General features: G+C 40.0%; 1 protein-coding gene across 2 annotated transcripts in view; it reads right to left on the reverse strand.

Moving 5' to 3' along the window:
• smek1 (SMEK homolog 1, suppressor of mek1 (Dictyostelium)) overlaps positions 1-19,258 on the reverse strand; it is a 43,094-nt gene extending 23,836 nt beyond the window's left edge. For both annotated transcript variants that reach the window (XM_061987327.2, XM_061987326.2), the window contains exons 1-4: positions 18,284-19,258; positions 18,138-18,193; positions 5,891-5,989; positions 3,593-4,210 (exon numbers count right to left, since the gene is read on the reverse strand). In XM_061987327.2, the coding sequence (XP_061843311.1) occupies positions 3,593-4,210; positions 5,891-5,989; positions 18,138-18,193; positions 18,284-18,425 (915 nt within the window). In that variant the 5' untranslated portion in view covers positions 18,426-19,258. The remainder of the gene's footprint in view (positions 1-3,592; positions 4,211-5,890; positions 5,990-18,137; positions 18,194-18,283) is intronic.
• Positions 19,259-21,203: the final 1,945 nt, after the last annotated feature.

The following is a 21,203-nucleotide window of genomic DNA, read 5'->3' on the forward strand; positions in this document are numbered from 1 at the left end:
CCTACAAAAAAAGATTGCACAGAACAAGCAACACAATCGACTTAAAGGGGCCGTATTATGCAAAAACTAATTTGCTTACTTGCTGGTACCGGTTTTTGTGTATTTGGGATTCCCATTAGTACCGAAAAAACTTATGAAACAATTTAGCCTTTTTCTGAACTTGATCCAAACGAGACATTTAGAATTTGAGACTTTAGTGGCGGATCTGGTCTTGGTTATGTCAGTGGATATCTCCATATGCCCAAAGAGATTTGCGTGAGTCTGCCATTTTTATTCAGTTGTAGTCAACAAGTTCCCTATTTGTCACCTGTTGTGGGGCAGACTGGCTCATACATGCTATGGAGGTTAATGTGTTTCGTTATTACCAAAGCCTGTTTGACACTGAATTTATGAAACAGATTTGTTTTGCTTTTGAATTGAAGTCAATTTTTACATAAAATAACCGGTATGCTGCCAATTTCATTGAAAAAAATTGTTAGCAAAATGTGTGTTTAAAAATTCAGTGTAGAAAAAGGTTCTGCTTCAAAAAGCATGACCCACTTCCAGTAAATTAAAACTGAAGCAATAAATCCTGTCTCAGAAGCAGCCAGTGAGGTGTCAAGACACAGGTTGTGCTAAACAGCATAAAAAAGGCAGTTACATGGGCATAATACAACGTAATAAATATTTAAATGTGGCCTGCTGGATAATTTCAAACTATAGAAATGATTCCATTGGTTAGAATGTGCTCCTCTGAGTGACATATGAGTTATTTTGCCATGTTTATTACATATTTGCTGTTCTTTCTCGGTTAGAAAAAATGTCGATCAAGGAAATGTTCTCCAGTAGAGGCGCAACGTTCATATATTGACAATAGTTAATATTGTAAAGCCCACATTCTGTATTTTCAAGTTTTTTTAAAACTTTATTTACCCAGGAAAGTTGCATTGAGATTAAGAATATATTTTTCAAGGGAGTCTTGCACATTCATACACCAGTGTAGGTGCCATTGGGATCAAGGGTGATAAAGTGTCTTGCCCAAGACACAAGGGCCGTGAATAGGATGACAGAAGGTGGAATTGAACCTGGAACCCCTCAAGCTGCTGGCACGGCCGCTCTACTATCCACGCCACGCCGTCCTACGCCCTTCTGAGTAGGGTTGTACGGTATACAGGTACTAGTATAGTATCGCGGTACTACTCAGTACTACTCAGTGGCCTAGTGGTTAGAGTGTCCGTCCTGAGATCGGTAGGTTGGGAGTTCAAATCCCGGCCGAGTCATACCAAAGACTTTAAAAATGGGACCCATTACCTCCCTGCTTGGCACTCAGCATCAAGGGTTGGAATTGGGGGTTAAATCACCAAAATGATTCCCGGGCGCAGCCACCGCTGCTGCCCACTGCTCCCCTCACCTCCCAGGGGGTGATCAAGGGTGATGGGTCAAATGCAGAGAATAATTTCGCCACACCTAGTGTGTGTGTGACAATCATTGGTACCGTACTTTAACTAATGAATCAAAAACGGTACTATACTCTGTTTGAAAAGTACCGGTTCCCGGGCATGACATGGCTGGGTTTACGAGCAGAGGAGCATGTTCGGCAGCGCACAATCACGGAGTACTTACAAGCAGACACAGTGTGTAGACAGAAAAGGGAGACCGGACGCAATTTGACCTAAAAACTGACGATAAAGGTGAAGCTGTAACAATGAAACGCCCTCAAGAAGAGGTGCTTTAAGACATGGCTAGCTAGCTAGCAGCAAACATCCATCCGCAGTCGGCAATGTTTTAGCTACTTCTAAATCACTAATCGTCGCCTCCATGGCAACAAATAAAGTACGTTTCTGACAAGTATCATCCCTGTAGGACGAGGAATAGCCAAACATGCTTCACTACACACCATAGGAGGATACAATAGCTCACCGGCGTCACCGCTACCAAAAGCTAGCACGCCTGAATGTAAACAAATGCCATGGGTGGATCTACACCTGACATCCACTGTAATGCTATCAAGTACAATATCGTATCTAGTCAATACTACTATAATTACATTGACATTCTTAATCGTCACAAAATCTTTTTTCCTTTATTTAAAATTCATATTATGTTTAAAGACTAAGGAAATATGTCCCTGGACACATGAGGACTTTGAATATGACCAATGTATGATCCTGTAACTACTTTGTATCGGATCAATGCCTAACTTTGTGGTATCATCCAAAACTAATGTAAAGTATCTAAACAACAGAAGAGGTAGTGGTTATTACATTTTAACAGAAGTGTAGATAGAACATGTTGAAACGGAAAATAAGCAGATATTAACAGTAAATGAACAAGTCAGTAAATGAACAAGTGGATTAATAATAATTTTTTACAGCTTGTCCTTCATAATTTTGACAAAATAATAGAATGATAAATGACACAATATGTTACTGCATACGTCAGCAGACTAATTAGTAGCCTTTGTTTGCTTACTTACTATTAAAAGACAAGTTGTCTAGTATCTTCACTATTTTTTTAAGGACAAAATTGTTTTTCGATTGCAATAAGAAACATATGTTTAATGTACCCTAAGATTTTTTGTTAAAATAAAGCCAATAATGCCATTTTTGTGGTGCCCTTTATTTAGAAAAGTATTGAAAGGTATTGAAATACATGTTGGTACCGGTACCAAAATATTGGTATCGGGACAACACTAGTTCTAAGTATCAGCCATTATTGTGAGTGTTTGTACCATTGAGTGACCAACTTTTATCCTTTTTTGTGGAATTTTAGGATTTGTTCACTAATGTACAGCGACAGTCATTGTTTAAAATGTTCATAAAAACATGCTTCTTTGTCAGACCCATGTCACGTGACTTCAAACTTGACACCTTGTTGGCTGGTTCTGAGACGGGATCGCTTGCTTTAGTCTTAATTTACCGGAAGTGGGTCTTGAGTGAATTGTTTTGCACTGAATTTTTCAGCACATAATTTTTTACAATGAATTTTTAAACAAGCATTTTGCGTACAATTTAAAAAATTGTCAGCATAATTTTATGTCAAAACAATTCAGTTCACAAACTTCAAACGCAATATAGCCACTAAAAAATTCAGTGTCAACAAAAAGCTTTCATAAAAGACACAATTTAACCTCCATATATGCTAAAATCCTCTGCTGTTGTCATTTCTAATTAAAAAAATAGCTTCTAGTTCTAACTCTTGTCAGTGGCCTCGATATGGAAGCGCGAAATACTGTAACATGGCTGATGGGGTGGCGACGCAGTGGGAGTGGGCTCACACAAAACGGCGCATTCTGAAGAGAAGGTCAGAAATGGGCTTGAAGACGGTCTGTAAAACAAGATTTATGCAATGTTTTGCCCAAAGCACCACCATTTCATGTTATGTAAACCACAAGGAAGTGTTCTCATGTGGAGAAAAAAAATAAGACCCCTTTAAAAAAGGTTAATAAACTGACGGTCTGCGTTACATTAGGACTAGTAATATTCAGTACGTTTTACATGTTTCTTTGGTTGTTTTTTTTTAAATGCCACCTTTTCAGTATTCTTTGCTTAAAACAAAAACCCACACAAACCTTTCAGGGGAAGAATTGATTGAATATGTCATCCAACCTCACCTGAAGCATGCCCACAATCTCCACCTTGTTGAAGAAGATGAAGGAGTGCAGGGTGGACAGCATGTTCTCCTCAAAAACAGAGGGAGTCGGCAGAACCATGTCCTGAATGTACTGCACCCTATAGGTCTGGTGTATTTTCAGACGCAGTTCAGGGTCCGAAATGGGAATCACCTCCTTAAAGCGGGCCGTTTTCGTGAGAAACTCCCGGTGCCGCCGCGGTTGCGGGAGCGCTGGGTCAAACTCCAAACAACCGATGACGTCCATGATGCACTCGTCTGAGAACATGACCTCGAAGAGGGCGGTGCGATTGAGTAGAAAAATTCCTTTGATGATTTCATACAGATGGTGCAGTCCTTCCTGGTTCTCCAAGTCCTCACACAAGCGGAAAAGCTCAAGGAGCTTGCGGATGTAGCCCTCGTTTTCCACGGCCAGCGCCAGTTTCTCTCGCCGCAGTTGCGACGGGAGCGAGGAGGCCACCAGCTCCGCCAAGTCCTCCAGCCGGCTCAGTTCACATGGGGGCAGCTCCAGACCAGGCGAAGCCATGTCATCGAAGCGCTCCTCTTCTAACTCGTCCACTACATCTTGGGTGATGTCCACTGATGGGTCCTTTCCTTGCACCTTGACAATAAAGCAAAATCATTGGTGAATGTCTGACTACTTGGAAAAGCCCAATACAGTAAATGTCACAACTACCGTATTTTTCGGACTATAAGTCGCAGTTTTTTTCATAGTTTGGCCGGGCTCCAGTGCGACTTATGTTTTTTTCCTTCTTTATTATGCATTTTCGGCAGTTGCAACTTATACTCCGGTGCGACTTATACTCCAAAAAATACGGTATTGTATTATCTTATTTTCTCCTATAAGGCGCACTTAAAATTATTTCATTTTCTCAAAACTCGACAGTGCGCCTTATAACCTAATGTACGTAATACTTTTGGTTGTGCTTACCAACCTCAAATATACTATCATATACAGAATATCTCATGTATGACACCTTAAGACTTCCAAAGTTTGCGAATAGATATGATCAAAATAGTATCAATCTTACGGAGATTCCCGAGCTATTTTGAGAGATAATGAGGAAGCCAGACACGTCATCGCGTGATGTGTGACCGCAAATCCCTTTCCCCACCAAAAACAATGCAAATCGTGCAGACTTTGTTAGAGCCAACGACGATTACTTTGAGCAAAAATATTATCCAGAACCTTATATTGTTGATCGTGAATACAAGGCGGTTGAGCTCCAAGTTTTAGAAGATCTGCTAAACAAATCCAGTTTTAGTGAAACACTAAAGCATCATGTAGCAGTATTGCTAAGTGCTAAACAAGAAGTAAAAACTACAGACATATTAAAATGATAGCTTACAGGAAAATGAATAGCAAGCATGCTACACACACACACACAGCCCTACCAGGACAGCACAAGAAGCTAACCGCTAAATGTAAGTAGAGGTGATTGAAGCAGATGTTGCTACTACCAATACCTAGTATGATATCAGTGTATGAACAATACTTTAGTAAACAGATCGATATTGATCTTTTTCTTGATCTCATTGATATTACAATATAGATAGATAGATAGATAGATAGATAGATAGATAGATAGATAGATAGATAGATAGGTGTGTATTGTTGTTGTTATTGTTTAGAAATTCAGGCAGTGAGTTTCTGAATGCAGGAAGGCTTTAAGGGCAAAACCCAAATGATTTAAATGGAAGCCAATAGTAGTTGTTGCTTTTATTAAGTTATTGTGCATTAGCCACTTTATTTTAGGATAGCATAGACTTTATGTATCCCCCAATGAGAAAATTAAGTATGTTATGTATAAAACATTAAATACCACAAATGTAATACATAGTGTAATTGGCAACAATGCTATCACATATCTAATTTGGTAAAATAAGCTTCATAAAAATGTGTTAGTGTGTATACTTTAGTTACCTTCTATAAAACAATTTGACTTCTATTATCTTTTGCCAAACTATCGGAACGGAACTCGAAATCTGAAGGCAAAAAATAATATCAGAGGCCCAAAAATATTGATTCGGATATCCCTATATATATTTAGTTATTTTGGGCGATACAGGAAGTACAGGAAGGTAACACTGTGCTTTCCTGGTGAAAAACAAAGCAGGTATGTTGAACATAGCTTTACACTCCAGTCCAGTGGGTACCACTGTTATTGTAACCACTGTACTGTTATTGTTGGAACTATATTGTGTTATCCTGCCAATAATGCCCTACACACCACAGCAAACATAGGTGGAAAACAGCAAAAAAGCAAAGATGCACAGTCACCTGGCAAATTTTCTCCCAGATCTCATCGCAACCGGCTTTCTCCTGGAAGCTGAGGGCCAAGTCATAGTTTTCGGCCTCTGACCATACGATGAGCGTATCCTGTGAAAGAACCAGCAAAAAATGCATCAATATAAAGTCCCCAGTATGCCCACTGCACTTGAGCAGTATAAAAAGTAGAGGTGTAACGATTAACAAATCGATTTATATTCCTTAGATTAGATCAGCGTTTTTAAACCACAGTGCCGCGGGTGTGTGCCGTGAGAAACAGTCTGGTGTGCCATGGAAGATTATGTAATTTCATCTATTTCTATATTAAAAATATTTGTATTATATTTAAATATAATAAAATATATAATATATAAAATATTTTTATTATTATTATAGTCTGCAAATAATGTGCCGTTGTTGAATGTCGGTACTGTCTAGAGCTCGGCAGAGTAACCGTGTAATACTCTTCCATATCAGTAGGTGGCAGCCGGTAGCTAATTGCTTTGTAGCGATGGTTTGTCGTGATCCCAATATGCAGACGACAGCAGGAGGCAGTATGCAGGTGAAAAGGTATCTAATGCTTAAACCAAAAATAGACAAAAGGAAAGTGCCCCTAAGAAAAGGCATTGAAACTTAGGGAAGGCTCTGCAGAACAAAACTGAAACTGAACTGGCTAAAGAGTAAACAAAAACAGAATGCTGGACGACAGCAAAGACTTACAGCGTGTGGAGCAGAGACGGCGTCCACAAAGTACATCCGAACATGACATGACGATCAACAATGTCCACACAAAGAAGGATAGCAACAACTTAAATATTCTTCATTGCTAAAACAAAGCAGAAGCGGGGAATAGCGCTCAAAGGAAGATATGAAACTGCTACAGGAAAATACCTACAAAACAGGAAAAGCCACCAAAATAGGAGCACAATACAAGAACTAAAACACTACACACAGAAAAACAGCAAAAAACTCAAAATAAGTCACGGAGTGATGTGACAGGTCGTGACCGTAAACATACTTTGAGACAAGAGCTGTAGTGATGCATGGTTGGTTATGGTTTAAAGTCATATCCAACAATTGCGACAATGACTTTTTACTGCTGCTGAGTTTAATGTTTTTATTATTTCTACTAGTGGTGTGCCTCCGGATTTTTTCAATTAAAAAAATGTGCGTTGGCTCAAAAAAGGTTGGATTAGACTACATTGATTTGTGTTTGGCAAGTTGGCCTTCCAGGAGATAGGTATCGATTCAAGACCGTTTTAAAAGGGTAATCGATCGATTTTATCGATACAAAAAAAGGAAAACATTTGATTTAAGAACAGCATACATTATATGATGTTTAGGACTTTTAATAATAAGGACAGCAAACGTTAAAAGTCTGTCTGCCCGTGCGTCTCTGGCGTCATCAAAACAAAAATGGCGAATAGCTACGGTGATAGAGAAAGGTCCTAAAAAATGCAAATGCCAAAAAATGATATCATAAATTAAAACACGAAAACTGTCAGCTACAGCACAATTGCAAAAGCCACAACAGAGACGACACAAGACAATGACATAAAGCCATAACTCAACCACAAAAGATGCGGCCGACTAAGGAAATGACAGTGGAGCTAGTTACGGTGATGCACCGACCTACGGAAACACAAGTTGCAGCCTAAGAAAAGTAATTTCCTCACAAACAAATACAAGAGATGGATAAAGGAGGCTGTGGAAATTAGGAAGCGAGAGGCCAACACCATTGAGAGGAGAGGTGGGAATTCGATTATGACTACTTTTCAAAAGCTACGATTCGATTAAAAATAGATTTTAGATGCATCTATAATTTATATGTATTGATGCCGTTTTACATTTATTTTTCTTTCACTAAATAAGTGTTTATCACTTGCAACTTTAAAAAAAATGTGCAATTGTAATAAGAAACAGTTAAATTGATTCTCACATTCACTTAATTAATGGAAATGTGTGCAAAACTGGAACATAAGTGCCCTAAAATAAAGGAGCAGGTCGGATCTCTCGGTGATGTGGCTCGCAGCAGTCAGACAAATTTTAGAACTGTCTGCATTAATTTATTTACAATAACTAAATCGATTATCAAATATTGACATTTCCTAATCAATTTTATAATGCTCCATGTCCGAATTGCGAATCTGAATTATTTCCCCCACCTCTAATTGAGAGGCCATGCATGCTTCAGCAAACCTGGGATGCTGTCAGTCATCGGCAATGCCGGAGCAGAAAAAACATACTGTATTGCCAGGTAACTTTATATAGCAGGTAAATCTAGGGGCCAGCGAGAGTCTGTGGTTGGCATTTTGCGTTTCTTGAAGAAAAATTTCCCATGCTTGCAATGTTTTAGTGCAGGGATGTCAAACTGGTTTTCATTCCACATGGCAGTTATGACTGCCATGAGAGGGCCGCTTGTAACAGTGAATAATGTATGAATTTGCCTCTGGATTTCATTAATTATATAAGTTGTTTGAAGTAGACTGTCGATTTTACATTAAAAACATTTACATTTACAAAATGTTACTGTAAAATAGTTTTTTGTTTTTTTTATTTGTCACATTTTACGGTAAATGGAAAAACAGTACCACTGTTTTTTTGTTTGTTTTTTTGGGGGGGGGGAGTGTTTACGGAAAAAGCTGGCAACTTAGTTGCCAGAATTTTACTATGAAATTGGTTTTTACAACATTATGTTGTTAATGGAAAAACAGTATGAGTTCTTTTTTTTAATTCTGACAACTTAGCTGCCAGTTTTTCTGCCATAAAAACAAATGTACCATCTTGCCATTTACAGTAATACACCGCTAAAAACAACCGTTGATTTTACAGTCTAAAAACTGGCAGCTCAGTCAACAGAATTTTAACGCAAAAAACAGTAGTTTTTTTCAATTTACAGTAACATGCTGTAAAAAAACTACGTAAAATTTAATATAATTTTTATTAATTTGATGGGCAATTTGCTTTAAAGTTAAGTATTTTTATTTAGACAAAACATGTTTGTAAAGTATGATAATATACTGTAATATTTGTTGCAATAATGGATACTATTAAAGTTTAAAATGCATGCAATTTCAAGCAGTACATATATTTTTTCTGTCAAAATGAAAAAAATCAATTACAATTAGTGAGAAAATATTAAGTACTTTATTGACACATATCATTTCCAGGTCTTTGCGGGATAGATAAAATGATGTCACGGGCAAGATCTGGCCTCCGGGGCTTGAGTTTGAAACCTGTGTTTTAGGCTGTTGGCACCGTTTAAATTGTGAAAAGGATGAACTTTTCTTCTGAATTCCTTGAGATGTAATCAAGATGGGTGAAAGATGTCAAGATTTTACAAAACCCAACGAGAAAAGTGACTCTCAAATATATCACACTAGTCCAAGAGAGAAGAGTCGAAGAACTCACAAGTTTGCAGTGATCACTTTGTAATAGGTTTGTTTGATATACTTTTAAGGGTAAGTATTTCCCATTTAAGTATTACCTTGATGTTATTTGTATTTCATCTTGTTTTGGAGTTCTTAAAACACATTTCTGCTACAAGATTTTAATAAAGCACCAACTCAGCGAGTCTAAACACAAGAAAGCAAAGGTGAGCAAAACCCAGAAGAGTTAAGCTTTTACCAAACACAGCAATCATAAATGAAGCTTGAACGGTGACATCTGTAGTTAGATATTTCATAAAGACGGGGAAAACGACGCACACTCGTAACGACAACAAACATGGCCAAAACTAACCATACAGTTACAGTGAGCTGTAACAGGGGTGTGTGTTGTCTCCCTGTTGTGTCAGAGTACATATGACAACAAAACAATAACAACAATAATCAACAACAGTGAATCGAGGCCATCGAGTGGGAATTGCAGTTTGTTTTACAAGGATGCATCTTAGCAAAATGCGAAGTTAAATCTTGAAATGCAACCTTACCCAAGCATTAACTATGCGATTTATCCGAGAGAGTCTTGACACCAATTTCCTTGACCTAGTCACACACAAAGAAGTTGTAGGTCTCCATGCTTTTCCAAGCTTTCCTGTTTTGCCATGTAGAATGATGTATGGAGCACCAGATAGTTGAACATGTCTGAGAATGCGACCGACGGATAATCCTATTGCATACTGTAGGTAGATTTTTTTGCTCGTATCTGAGTTGAATGGTAAGATGTAAAACCCTAGCTACTGAGATAGTTTGCAAGCTGTTGCTGCACAATCGCCATGATGGTTTGGTGGTCCGTCCCACTTCTCCCACTTTCTGTAAAGTTAAGTTCAAAAGTCACGAGACTGAACACAACCAATTGCTCCTACTTTGTGACGTGACTTCTTCCCCGGAGTGAAAAACCGTGGTGGTCAACCAAGCCAAGATGGCTGTTGTGCAGCAAGCACCGCACAAACTATCGGAGTACACAAGAGGCCTAGATCCTACTGCAAAAAGCAGATATGAGCAAAACATCAAACTTCGCAATGCAATAAATCCCTATACTTTGTCAAAACAAGATTTGTCGAGTGATATCAAGGATTATCCATCGGTCGCGTTCCCACACATGTCAAACTATCTTGTGCTCCAGACGACACAACAAAACAGATGAAAACTTGGAAAAGCATAGAGGTCCACAACTTATTTGTGTGGCTGGGTCAAGGAGATTGGTATCAAGACTCTCTCGGATAAATCGCATAGTTAATGCTTGGGTAAGGTTGCATTTCAAGATTTAACTTTGCTTCTACCGCCATGTTTTTTTGTTGCTGTTGCACGCGCCGTTTACAAGTATGCATGTTTTTCCCCGCCTTTATCAAAATAGAACTGTAGATTTCAACATAAGGCCCTTTTCCAATGCAGGAACTTTTTCAGGAACTTCCCCACTTACCAAGGTAAATAAAGTTCCCCTGCGTTTCCACCAAAAACTACCCGGGTGGATATAGTTCTTTCGGAACCTTTCGGAGTTCCTACTAGCAAGGTGGGACTTTTCCAAGCGACCAGGAACATTTTCGAGGGGCGGGTTGTGCTGTCGAACGCTAATTGGTTGAACACAGTTGGGGGCGTTCTTACAACTTGTCTTTCAAGCAAACGACCGCCATTTGAATATACGCTGTGACTTGTTTATTTCTTGTGTATTTCTATTACAACAAACTTGACAACGGAGAGAAAGAAGATTGAAAGGAGCTTTCGAAATGCAGGAACTTTTGTGGGGCATCTTTGTGCTGAAGAACGCTGATCAGTGGAACTATCTTGCAGTGTTTACTCAGCCATAGTCATTAAATGATATACAGTTTATTGTTGCTTATTATTTTTACAAACTTAATTTCGATACGCGAAGCTATGAGATGTGGACGGACTCGAACAGGGAACTCGGCTGCTAACTAATAATAATAATAATAACTTGGATTTATATAGCGCTTTTCGAAGTACCCAAAGTCGCTTTACATGTAGAACCCATCATTCGTTCACACCTGGTGGTGGTAAGCTACTTTCATAGCCACAGCTGCCCTGGGGTAGACTACTCTGACTTCATTGGATAAATATGGGGGAAAAAAAGAGGCAGCACACGAGGGGAACAAAGATAAATTACAAAATATTAATTATTTACTTTATTACATGTTGTAAAAGTAGTCAGTGACACTCCATTTGTGTAGTTCTTAGCCTCAACCTGAGTGAACAGAATGCTAATGCTAACAACAAAGCAGATGTATTTGTGTTGTTGGCATGAGATAAACACTGACATTTATTCTTTATATATTATTTGCAGCTGAAGTGGACCAAAAGGAATCACCTGACCCTCATGAATTCATCATTTACTGATCATTTACACAAAAACTCCCTGAGCATTCAGTGGAGCACATGTGAGCAACATCACACGTGGCAATACCAGCAGCACACCTGTCTCAAACCAATATTTTATAATAACACTCAAATGAGGAGTCATTTTCATGAGATTATTTAGTAATATTAATGATTTGGCCCACTTGTAATGAAAATAAAATAAATCTTGTTTTTCATAAGCTATGGATTAGTATTGTACAATATGTCTGGGTGGGGGTCCTGCTTTGGAAATCATTTTTACCCCTTTCAGAGATCACATTTAGTTCCCCTTAAACATCCTCATGTTGCACAATGAAATGTAAGCATAGGATGAAGTGTGCATTCCTGTAACTTTCTCTAGTAACAGCATTCCATGATTAATATAAATAAATTAACATTAATAATAAATGACAGTAGAATAAGCACACGTATGACTGAGGAGTCATAGTGTAACTTTGTGTGGTGTTTGAGTTGTCCAACTTTTTGTGTGGCCATAAACGCACCAGTGGCTTAGTGGTATGCGTGCTGGTGACAGATGACAAGTTGGTTTTGGCCTGGTTTGTACGGCAGAAATGACTAGTTTTTCGAGATAGAAGTTTTTTACTCATGTTTTTGGTGTGGTTATGGCCAAATGTAAACAGTTTTGCTCAATAAAGTGATCGATATAATTCCTGTCCTCGAAGCATCTCGATAGACGTTACAATAATTGAAGGGTGTTCAATTGAATGGTGTTGACGAACACCGTTAGGGCTGCTTGTTGTCACTGTCACTCAGAGTTGCATTGCAAAATTACACAGAATAAATGTGTTTATTTTGTTTAGAATTCAAACAGGTTTGATTTGGTGCGCGGCATATATGTGCTGTGCGCAGAGGACGCTTGAGCAGTGCGCAATTGCGCAGGCGCGCACCTTAGAGGGAACGTTGCTTGGCAGTCCATGTCTTGTTGAAAACACGGCATTCGTCATCAACTTTTCTCTTTTAAGCGTCTCGGGAGAAACTGGGCATCACTTGTCGCTGTGCACCTTCACTCACAGGTTACACACGGACATATGTCCATAAATAAAACTTTTCAAAATAAAAGCAGCACAGTTGTACTGCGCGCACAACATAGATGTTTTTTAAACTTTATTTTGTCATTTGTGATTGCTGCTGTTCAGATTCACTCACAATCAGGCACGCGCATACGTCCACACGGAAGTAATACAAATAACACTTTTCAAAACAAAAGCAGCACCGTTGTATTGCACACTCGACATAGATACTTTTTTAAATGTATTTTGTAATTTATGATTGGCCTCACGCGGACCAGACAGGGACGCACATTGCCCAGGTCTGATATAGACACTTTGTATAGGCACTTAAACATGCAAAATGGTTTCCTTGGCTGTTAGTGCATGCTGATTTTAGAAATAATGTACACTTCTCTGCACATGTAATACATCACCATGTTGCTGAACATGTTATAATTCTATGAGTGTTGGGTTTCTTTAATAATGTTCCCAGGGTTCTGTGTACGTGCAGGCTGTTTTTTAAGATAATGGATATGTCATCGTACCTCTAAAGTTGATCAAAATAAACATAATGATGCCGCCAAGTCAGCTATTGCCGCTTCTTTTCAGGCTTCTGATTGGACAAAATGTGCACTGTTTTCACTGCTGGACTCTAGAAAGAGGTTCCGCAGCCTCCGTAGCAGAACCTCCAGGTTCTGTAACAGCTTCTTCCCTCAGGCCGTAAGACTCTTGAATGCATTAAAATAATCCCCTCAATTACTCCCCAAAATGGATTAACTTGCTGGAATATAAAGACAATATAACATACATACATAAACGTAGATGCATATGAAAAAGTGCAATATATTTATCTGTACAGTAATCTATTTATTTATATCTGCACCTCATTGCTCTTTTATCCTGCACTACCATGAGCTAATGCAACAACATTTCGTTCTTATTTGTACTGTAAAGTTCAAATTTGAATGACAATAAAATGAAGTCAAAGTCTAAGTGTGTGTGTTTGTGTGTAGACATAGACACTTTTGAAACTATACTTGTGTGGATGGTATGGGTGTAACGGTACGTGTATTTGTATTGAACTGTTTCGGTACGGGGGGTTCGGTTCGGTCCAGAGGTGTACCGAACGAGTTTCCACACAAACATTAAGTAGCGCACTGCACGGACGGACATAAGTAGCGTACCGCACGTTGTGCAAACAATGCACACCACACGGCATGTTGGTGTAACGCAGGTGTCAAATACATACTTGTGCGGAGACAATTAGGCTCTTGCTCTGTATTACTCTTTGTCACGTGACTATCACGTGACCGCCGCGGTCCAATCAGCTGTGCTTATAAGCCGGTAGCAGGAAGTGGCCAGTAGACAGGACGTGAGGGGAGAGAGATGATATTTCTGCTCGAGGTAGGTTTTTATTCTCGTTTTCACCCGAAATATTGTGCTGACGGGATTCTAAACTAAATGCCTATTTGTAAACTTTATAGAACAGACTACCAGCGCCGGATTTTTTGTCATTAAGCTGTGTGTGATTGTAGAAGCGCAGTTGGTGAGTCCATGTTTATGAAAATATATTATTCTTTCTTCCATTGTTTCATTGCAAGTCTTTGTGGCATATTTCTCAATCGTCCATACACAAGGTATATGACTTGAACCAATGATAACTATTGTGTATTGAATGTACTTTTGAATGTGTTTGATAATAAGCACGTTTAGTGCACTGACCGAATTGTATAGGTCATATTTATGCTGCTAATGGTTATTTTAGCACTTTATTGCATATTTTGATTCTGACATGTATGTTGATTTATAATGTACAATATTGAGGAAAAAACTAGAACCTGTTCTGAATACTTTATAATGCAATTAGTGTTATTTAATGAAAATATTTGATTTGTGTACACATTGATTTATAAGGATGGTCCTGGTTCTTACAAAGGCCAGGCTTCTCTTTATGATGGCGAGCTAAGGGAAAAAAAGCATCTTGTCCAAGGATTGTTCTTGGGAGATTCCAGCCAGGAACCCCACCACCTGTTCTGTCTGGGCTGGTAGGAGGCTCTCGAGCCAACCCTCTATGCACATTTTCACCCTTAACCGCAGCACATGGACTGTACTGCTTTACTCTCCAAAACCTTTCTCCAAGAACTGTATTATCTGAGCTGAGATTTAAACAAGTTCCAGAGACACTAAATAATTGAATTGGAACACACACAGAGCTATTTCTATTTTTGGGCAGAATTGTTATAGTGTTCCCAACGTTAGAAGGATAAAGCCATTGTTTACAAATTTGGTAAATAAATAACCAAAAAATGTATATTTTGTTGTTTTCTTACTGTAGCGAAAATGAATCGAACCGTGACCTCTAAACCAGAGGTTCTTAACCTGGGTTCGATCGAACCCAGGGGTTCGGTGAGTCGGCCTCAGGGGTTCGGCGTAGCCTCCGCCACGGAGGTAAAGACACATCCGACTTATCGTGTAAATAAAAACTATGTTCCCTCTAATTTTCCATCTGATTTGCAGGTTTTTTGATTGATTGATTGAAACTTTTACTAGCAGATTGCAAACGAAGTAAATACATTATATGAAACAGTACAGTTTACACAGTACAGTACATATTCCGTACAATTGACCACTAAATGGTAACACCCGAATACGTTTTTCAACTTGTTTAAGTCGGGGTCCACGTTAATCAATTCATGTGAATGTGTGTAAGGTGTGTCATTTGTTGATGCACTGTGTTGGTTTTGTTCTTTGAACAAGGTGATGTTCATGCACGGTTCATTTTGTGCACCAGTAAAAAAACATATAACGTTTTCTTGAATTTGAAAATAAAAAACATTTTATTTTTCACTAAAGAAGGGTTCGGTGAATGCGCTTATGAAACTGGTGGGGTTCGGTACCTCCAACAAGGTTAAAGGCCTACTGACTACTACCGACCACGCAGTCTGATAGTTTATATATCAATGATGAAATCTTAACATTGCAACACATGCCAATACGGCCGGGTTAGCTTACTAAAGTGCAATTTTAAATTTCGCGCGAAATATCCTGCTGAAAACGTCTCGGTATGATGACGTCAGTGCGTGACGTCACGGATTGTGGAGGACATTTTGGGACAGCATGGTGGCCAACTATTAAGTCGTCTGTTTTCATCGCAAAATTCCACAGTATTCTGGACATCTGTGTTGGTGAATCTTTTGCAATTTGTTCAATGAACAATGGAGACAGCAAAGAAGAAAGCTGTAGGTGGGAAGCGGTGTATTGCGGCCGACTGCAGCAACACAAACACAGTCGATGTTTCATTGTTTACATTCCCGGAACATGACAGTCTAGCTTTACCATTGGCCTGTGGAGAACTGGGACAACAGAGACTCTTACCAGGAGGACTTTGAGTTGGATGCGCAGACGCAGTACCGTGAGTACGCATGCAGCTGCGGCTTCCAAACATTTGATCGCTTGCCCGTACGTGCGTGCCGCTATGTGCATGTCACGTACGTAACTTTGGGGACTTTGGGGAAATATTTGTGCTGTATGAACTTTGGGGAGGTGAACGGTACTTTGGGCTGTGGGATTGAGTGTGTTGTGCAGGTGTTTGAGTTGTATTGGCGGGTTATATGGACGGGAGGGGGGAGGTGTTTGTTATGCGGTATTCATTTGTGGCATATTAAATATATGCCTGGTTGTGTTGTGGCTAATAGAGTACCGTATTTTCCGCACTATAAGCCGCACCTAAAAACCACAAATTTTCTCAAAAGCTGACAGTGCGGCTTATAACCCGGTGCGCCTTATATATGGATTAAAATTAATATTTATTTTCATAAAGTTTAGGTCTCGCAACTACGGTAAACAGCCGCCATCTTTTTTCCTCGTAGAAGAGGAAGCGCTTCTTCTTCTACGGTAAGCACCCGCCCCCATAGAAGAGGAAGCGCTTCTTCTTCTACTGTAAGCAACCTCCAAGGTAAGCACCCGCCCCCGTAGAAGAAGAAGCGCGCGGATATTACGTTTCATTTCATTAGTGTGTTTACATCTGTAAAGACCACAAAATGGCTCCTATTAAGAGACACGCGTACAACGCAGAATTCAAACTCAAGGCAATAAGTCACGCAGTAGAACACGGAAATAGAGCAGCAGCGAGAGAATTGAACATACATGAATCAATGGTGCGTAGGTAGAGGAAGCAACAAGATGACCTGCGCCACTAAGACAGGGAGACAGCGCCGGACGACATACGCTAACATCTGCCAGTGGATTGTAAATGCCTGGGCGGATATATCGGTCTCAACTGTGGTCCGAGCTTTCCGGAAGGCAGGATTCACGGAACTGCTGGACAACAACAGCAACATTGACTCTGATGACTTTGACGAGACGGAGCCGGCCATTTTGGATGCCGTTTTCGCCCAACTTTTTAATTCAGACACTGAAGAAGAATTCGAGGGATTTATGGATGAGGAATAACTTCAGAAAGTGGGCTTTAAATGTTTATTTTGTGTGTTGTGTGACATTAACGTTCGAGCAACGTTGAGTTATTGATGTTGCTATTGCTCTGCACTAATTTGAGTGTTACTATTTTTGTGATTGCACATTACATTTTGGGGGTGAACAGAGTTGTTAGAATGCTGGTTTGTAATATATTATTAAAGTTTGACTGACCTATCTGACTGTTTTTTTTTACATTCCCTTTAGCGCAGCGTAGGCGCGGCTAATAACCCGGGGCGGCTTATAGGTGAACAAAGTTTTGAAATATGCCATTCATTGAAGGTGCGGCTAATAACCCGGGGCGGCTTATAGTGCGGAAAATACGGTGTATATATATATGTATTGTGTTTATTTACTGTTTTAGTCATTCCCAGCTGAATATCAGGTCCCACCCGCCTCTCACAGCATCTTCCCTATCTGAATCGCTCCCACTGCCCTCTAGTCCTTCACTCTCACTTTCCTCTTCCACAAATCTTTCATCCTCGCTCAAATTAATGGGGAAATCTTCGCTTTCTCGGTCCGAATCGCTCTTGCTGCTGGTGGCCATGATTGTAAACAATGTGCAGATGTGAGGAGCTCCACAACCTGTGACGTCACGCTACTCGTCTGCTACTTCCGGTACAGGCAAGGCTTTTTTTTATCAGCGACCAAAAGTTGCAAACTTTATCGTCGATGTTCTCTACTAAATCCTTTCAGCAAAAATATGGCAATATCGCGAAATGATCAAGTATGACACATAGAATGGACCTGCTATCCCCGTTTAAATAAGAAAATCGCATTTCAGTAGGCCTTTAAGAACCACTGCTCTAAACCGAGGTACGTACCGAACCGACATTTTTGTGTACCGTTACACCCTTAGTGGATGGAGATTGTTTTAACCCCACATATGTGTTTTTGAAACTCCCCTTGTTCGTGTGGACCTGGCCTGATTCAAATAGTTGTTAAAAGAAATCGTTACACCCCTAACAAAAAAGCACTGACCTGCTGTTTCTGGTACGCTGTGTTCGTGTTTATTTTGGACTCCAGTAGTAAGGAACCTTGGCAGTGACAGAGACAAGTTCAGTATTGGACAATTGATGATGGGGACCACAGTGTTGCACATTTGGGTGCAAGTACAAGGCACTTACCGTCGCTCTCCGCCCGCACCAGGAGAGACGTGCCTTTCAGCCGGTCCACATACCCCGACGAGACGTGTCCTGTGCCGCGGTCGTCCCACTGTCTGTCCTCGTTGAGGGTGTAGACTTTGACTCGTCGGCGAGTGTCCGTCATCCTGACAGGTGCTTGTGACCGGTCCCCCCAACACCCCTCCAGGCTGGTGCACCTCACCTTAGTGACGCCACGACTTTCAATCGCGGTCCAAAAACGTTGCAGGCTCGGGTCAAGCCGACCAACAAGCGAACGTCCAGCTCTGCTTCTAACTAATATATTTACACTATATTATAACAATGTTAGCGAGAAAACTTCAAACTGAAGACCGCGCACTCCGGAGCCACCTTGAAGAGGTAGCCTAATATCAAAACAAGGAAATGGGGCCTGTGTTTACACACTTGCTACATTAAAAAAAAAACGCACATAAACGATACATTTATTGATATGTCAATAGTTGGAATCCTTAAGATAAACACGTAAATACACTCTGGTGGACGTTAGCTAGCAGCTATTGGCAGGGCTAACGCGTTGACTTGCCTCCGTGTAACCCAGACACCAGCACTTCGTACCTTACCCGTTTTAAGGCGAAATAACCACAGCGACACGCCAAAAACATCGTTTCACATTTGCAGGCTGAGCGTTTGGTTTTAATCCGGAACAATGTTGGGAAATATGGCTGGATAGCAGGCCGGCTAACTTAGCGTTAGCCGCTATTTCTCCCCAATGTGTTCCGCCATGTTCTGGCTCGGGGCCGCGGAGAGGAAACTCTCTCCGTACTGTTATACATTCCGAAAACAATGCAAACCAACAAGCTCGTTGTTGTAAAATTACATAAAGCGTTTGCTTTACACCGTATTGCTATTTGTCATTCATTACCGATGTCTTGCTCGGTTATTTGCTAACAGTCCCCCGTGAGTATTCAGCCATCTTGGGCCCCAACAGTCTGTACGGGGTTTCCTGTACACCAACAACAGGGCAGCCCGCCACATTTAAAGAGACAGTGCATGACGGAAGTGACTTTATTACGTGTAAACTACTGTAACTATTTCATAAAAATGAGGTAGATCAGTGGTCGATATACTTTTTTCACCAAGTACCACCCAAGAAAAAAGTTGGCTCGCCATTTACCTCCATAATGACCGACATTAAAATACAGTAGCGTAGTAGGCCCTAAGTATTCATTAAAAACAAGGTTTTAGGCCATGTCCACACAAATATACTTAATAAACGCAACGTATCTCTGTGTTCACAGTTTAGGCATACTATTGTCCTTAAAAACACAGACTTTTGCAGACGAGAGTTTGCAAATGCGTGTACACAGCTCGAAACGGAGACTCGTACTCTTCTGATGACGTCACGGTTGTGCGCTGTCAATTCCAAATCTCAACAACACTGCCTTGCTGGCTTTCAACACACTATAAGAGGACTTACTGTATGTTTGAACGTAAACACGCTGATATTTTTCACTCTACATTGAAGGAAAAAAAAAAAAAAGACGCATCAAAATTCTGCGCCAGTGCTAATGTCAGTCAGCTGTTTTGGTATTTTTCTGATGCATTCTAAGTGGTAAATAAATGAATACATAAAAGTCTGCTAACAATGTAGCAATAGGGGCTGTCTATTTTTCCCAAACATCTCTCTAAATAACCACCCAAAACCCACCAACAATACTCTTTATACATATCTTGACCTGAATATTAACCAGATATTAGCGATGTTGTTATTATTAGAATTATTAGTCCCCCGTGAGTATTCTGCCATCTTGGGCCCCAACAGTCTGTACAGGGTTTCCTGCACACCAACAACAGGAGAGCCCACCACATTTAAAGAGACAGTGCATGACGGAAGTGACTTTATTACGTGTAAACTACTGTTTTTTTTAGTAACTATTTCATAATAATGAGGTATATCAGTGGTTGATATCTTTTTTTCACCAAGTACCACCCAAGAAAAAACGTTCCTCCCCAATTACCTCCATAATGACCGACATTAAAATTCAGTAGCGTAGTAGGCCTTAAGTATTCATTAAAAACAAGGTTTTAGGCCATGTCCACACAAATATACTTCATAAACGCATATGTATCTCTGTGTTCACAGTTTAGGCTTCTTGTCCACACGCAAACGCATACTATTGTCCTTAAAAACACAGACTTTTGCAGACGAGAGTTTGCAAATGCGTGTACACTGATCGAAACGGAGACTCGTACTCTTCTGATGACGTCACGGTTGTGCGCTGTCATTTCCAAATCTCAACAACACTGCCTTGCTGGCTTTCAACACAATAAGAGGACTTACTGTGTGTTTGAACGTAAACACGCTGATATTTTCACTCTAAGGAAGAAAAAAAAGACGCATCAAAATTATGCGGCAGTGCTAATGTCACTCAGCTGTTTTGGTATTTTTCTTTTGCATTCTAAGTAGTAAATAAATAAATACATAAAAAGTCTGTTAAAAATGTAGTCAATGGGGGCTCTCTATTTTTCCCACAAATCCCTCTAAATAACCACCCAAAACCCGCCAACAATACTCTATCAACCAAATATTAGCATTGTTGTTATTATTAGAATTTTTAGTCCCCCGTGAGTATTCTGCCATCTTGGGCCCCAACAGTCTGTACGGGGTTTCCTGCACACCAACAACAGGGCAGCCCGCCACATTTAAAGAGACAGTGCATGACGGAAGTGACTTTATTACGTGTAAACTACTGCATTTTCACTAACTATTTCATAATAATGAGGTATATCAGTGGTTGATATACTTTTTTCACAAAGTACCACCCAAGAAAAAACTTGCCTTGCCAATTACCTCCATAATGACCGACATTAGAATACAGTAGCGTAGTAGGCCTTAAGTATTCATTAAAAACAAGATTTTAGGCCATGTCCACACGAACATGGA

This window comes from Nerophis lumbriciformis, linkage group LG26, assembly GCF_033978685.3.
Source record: "Nerophis lumbriciformis linkage group LG26, RoL_Nlum_v2.1, whole genome shotgun sequence".
NCBI classification, from domain to species: Eukaryota; Metazoa; Chordata; class Actinopteri; order Syngnathiformes; family Syngnathidae; genus Nerophis; species Nerophis lumbriciformis.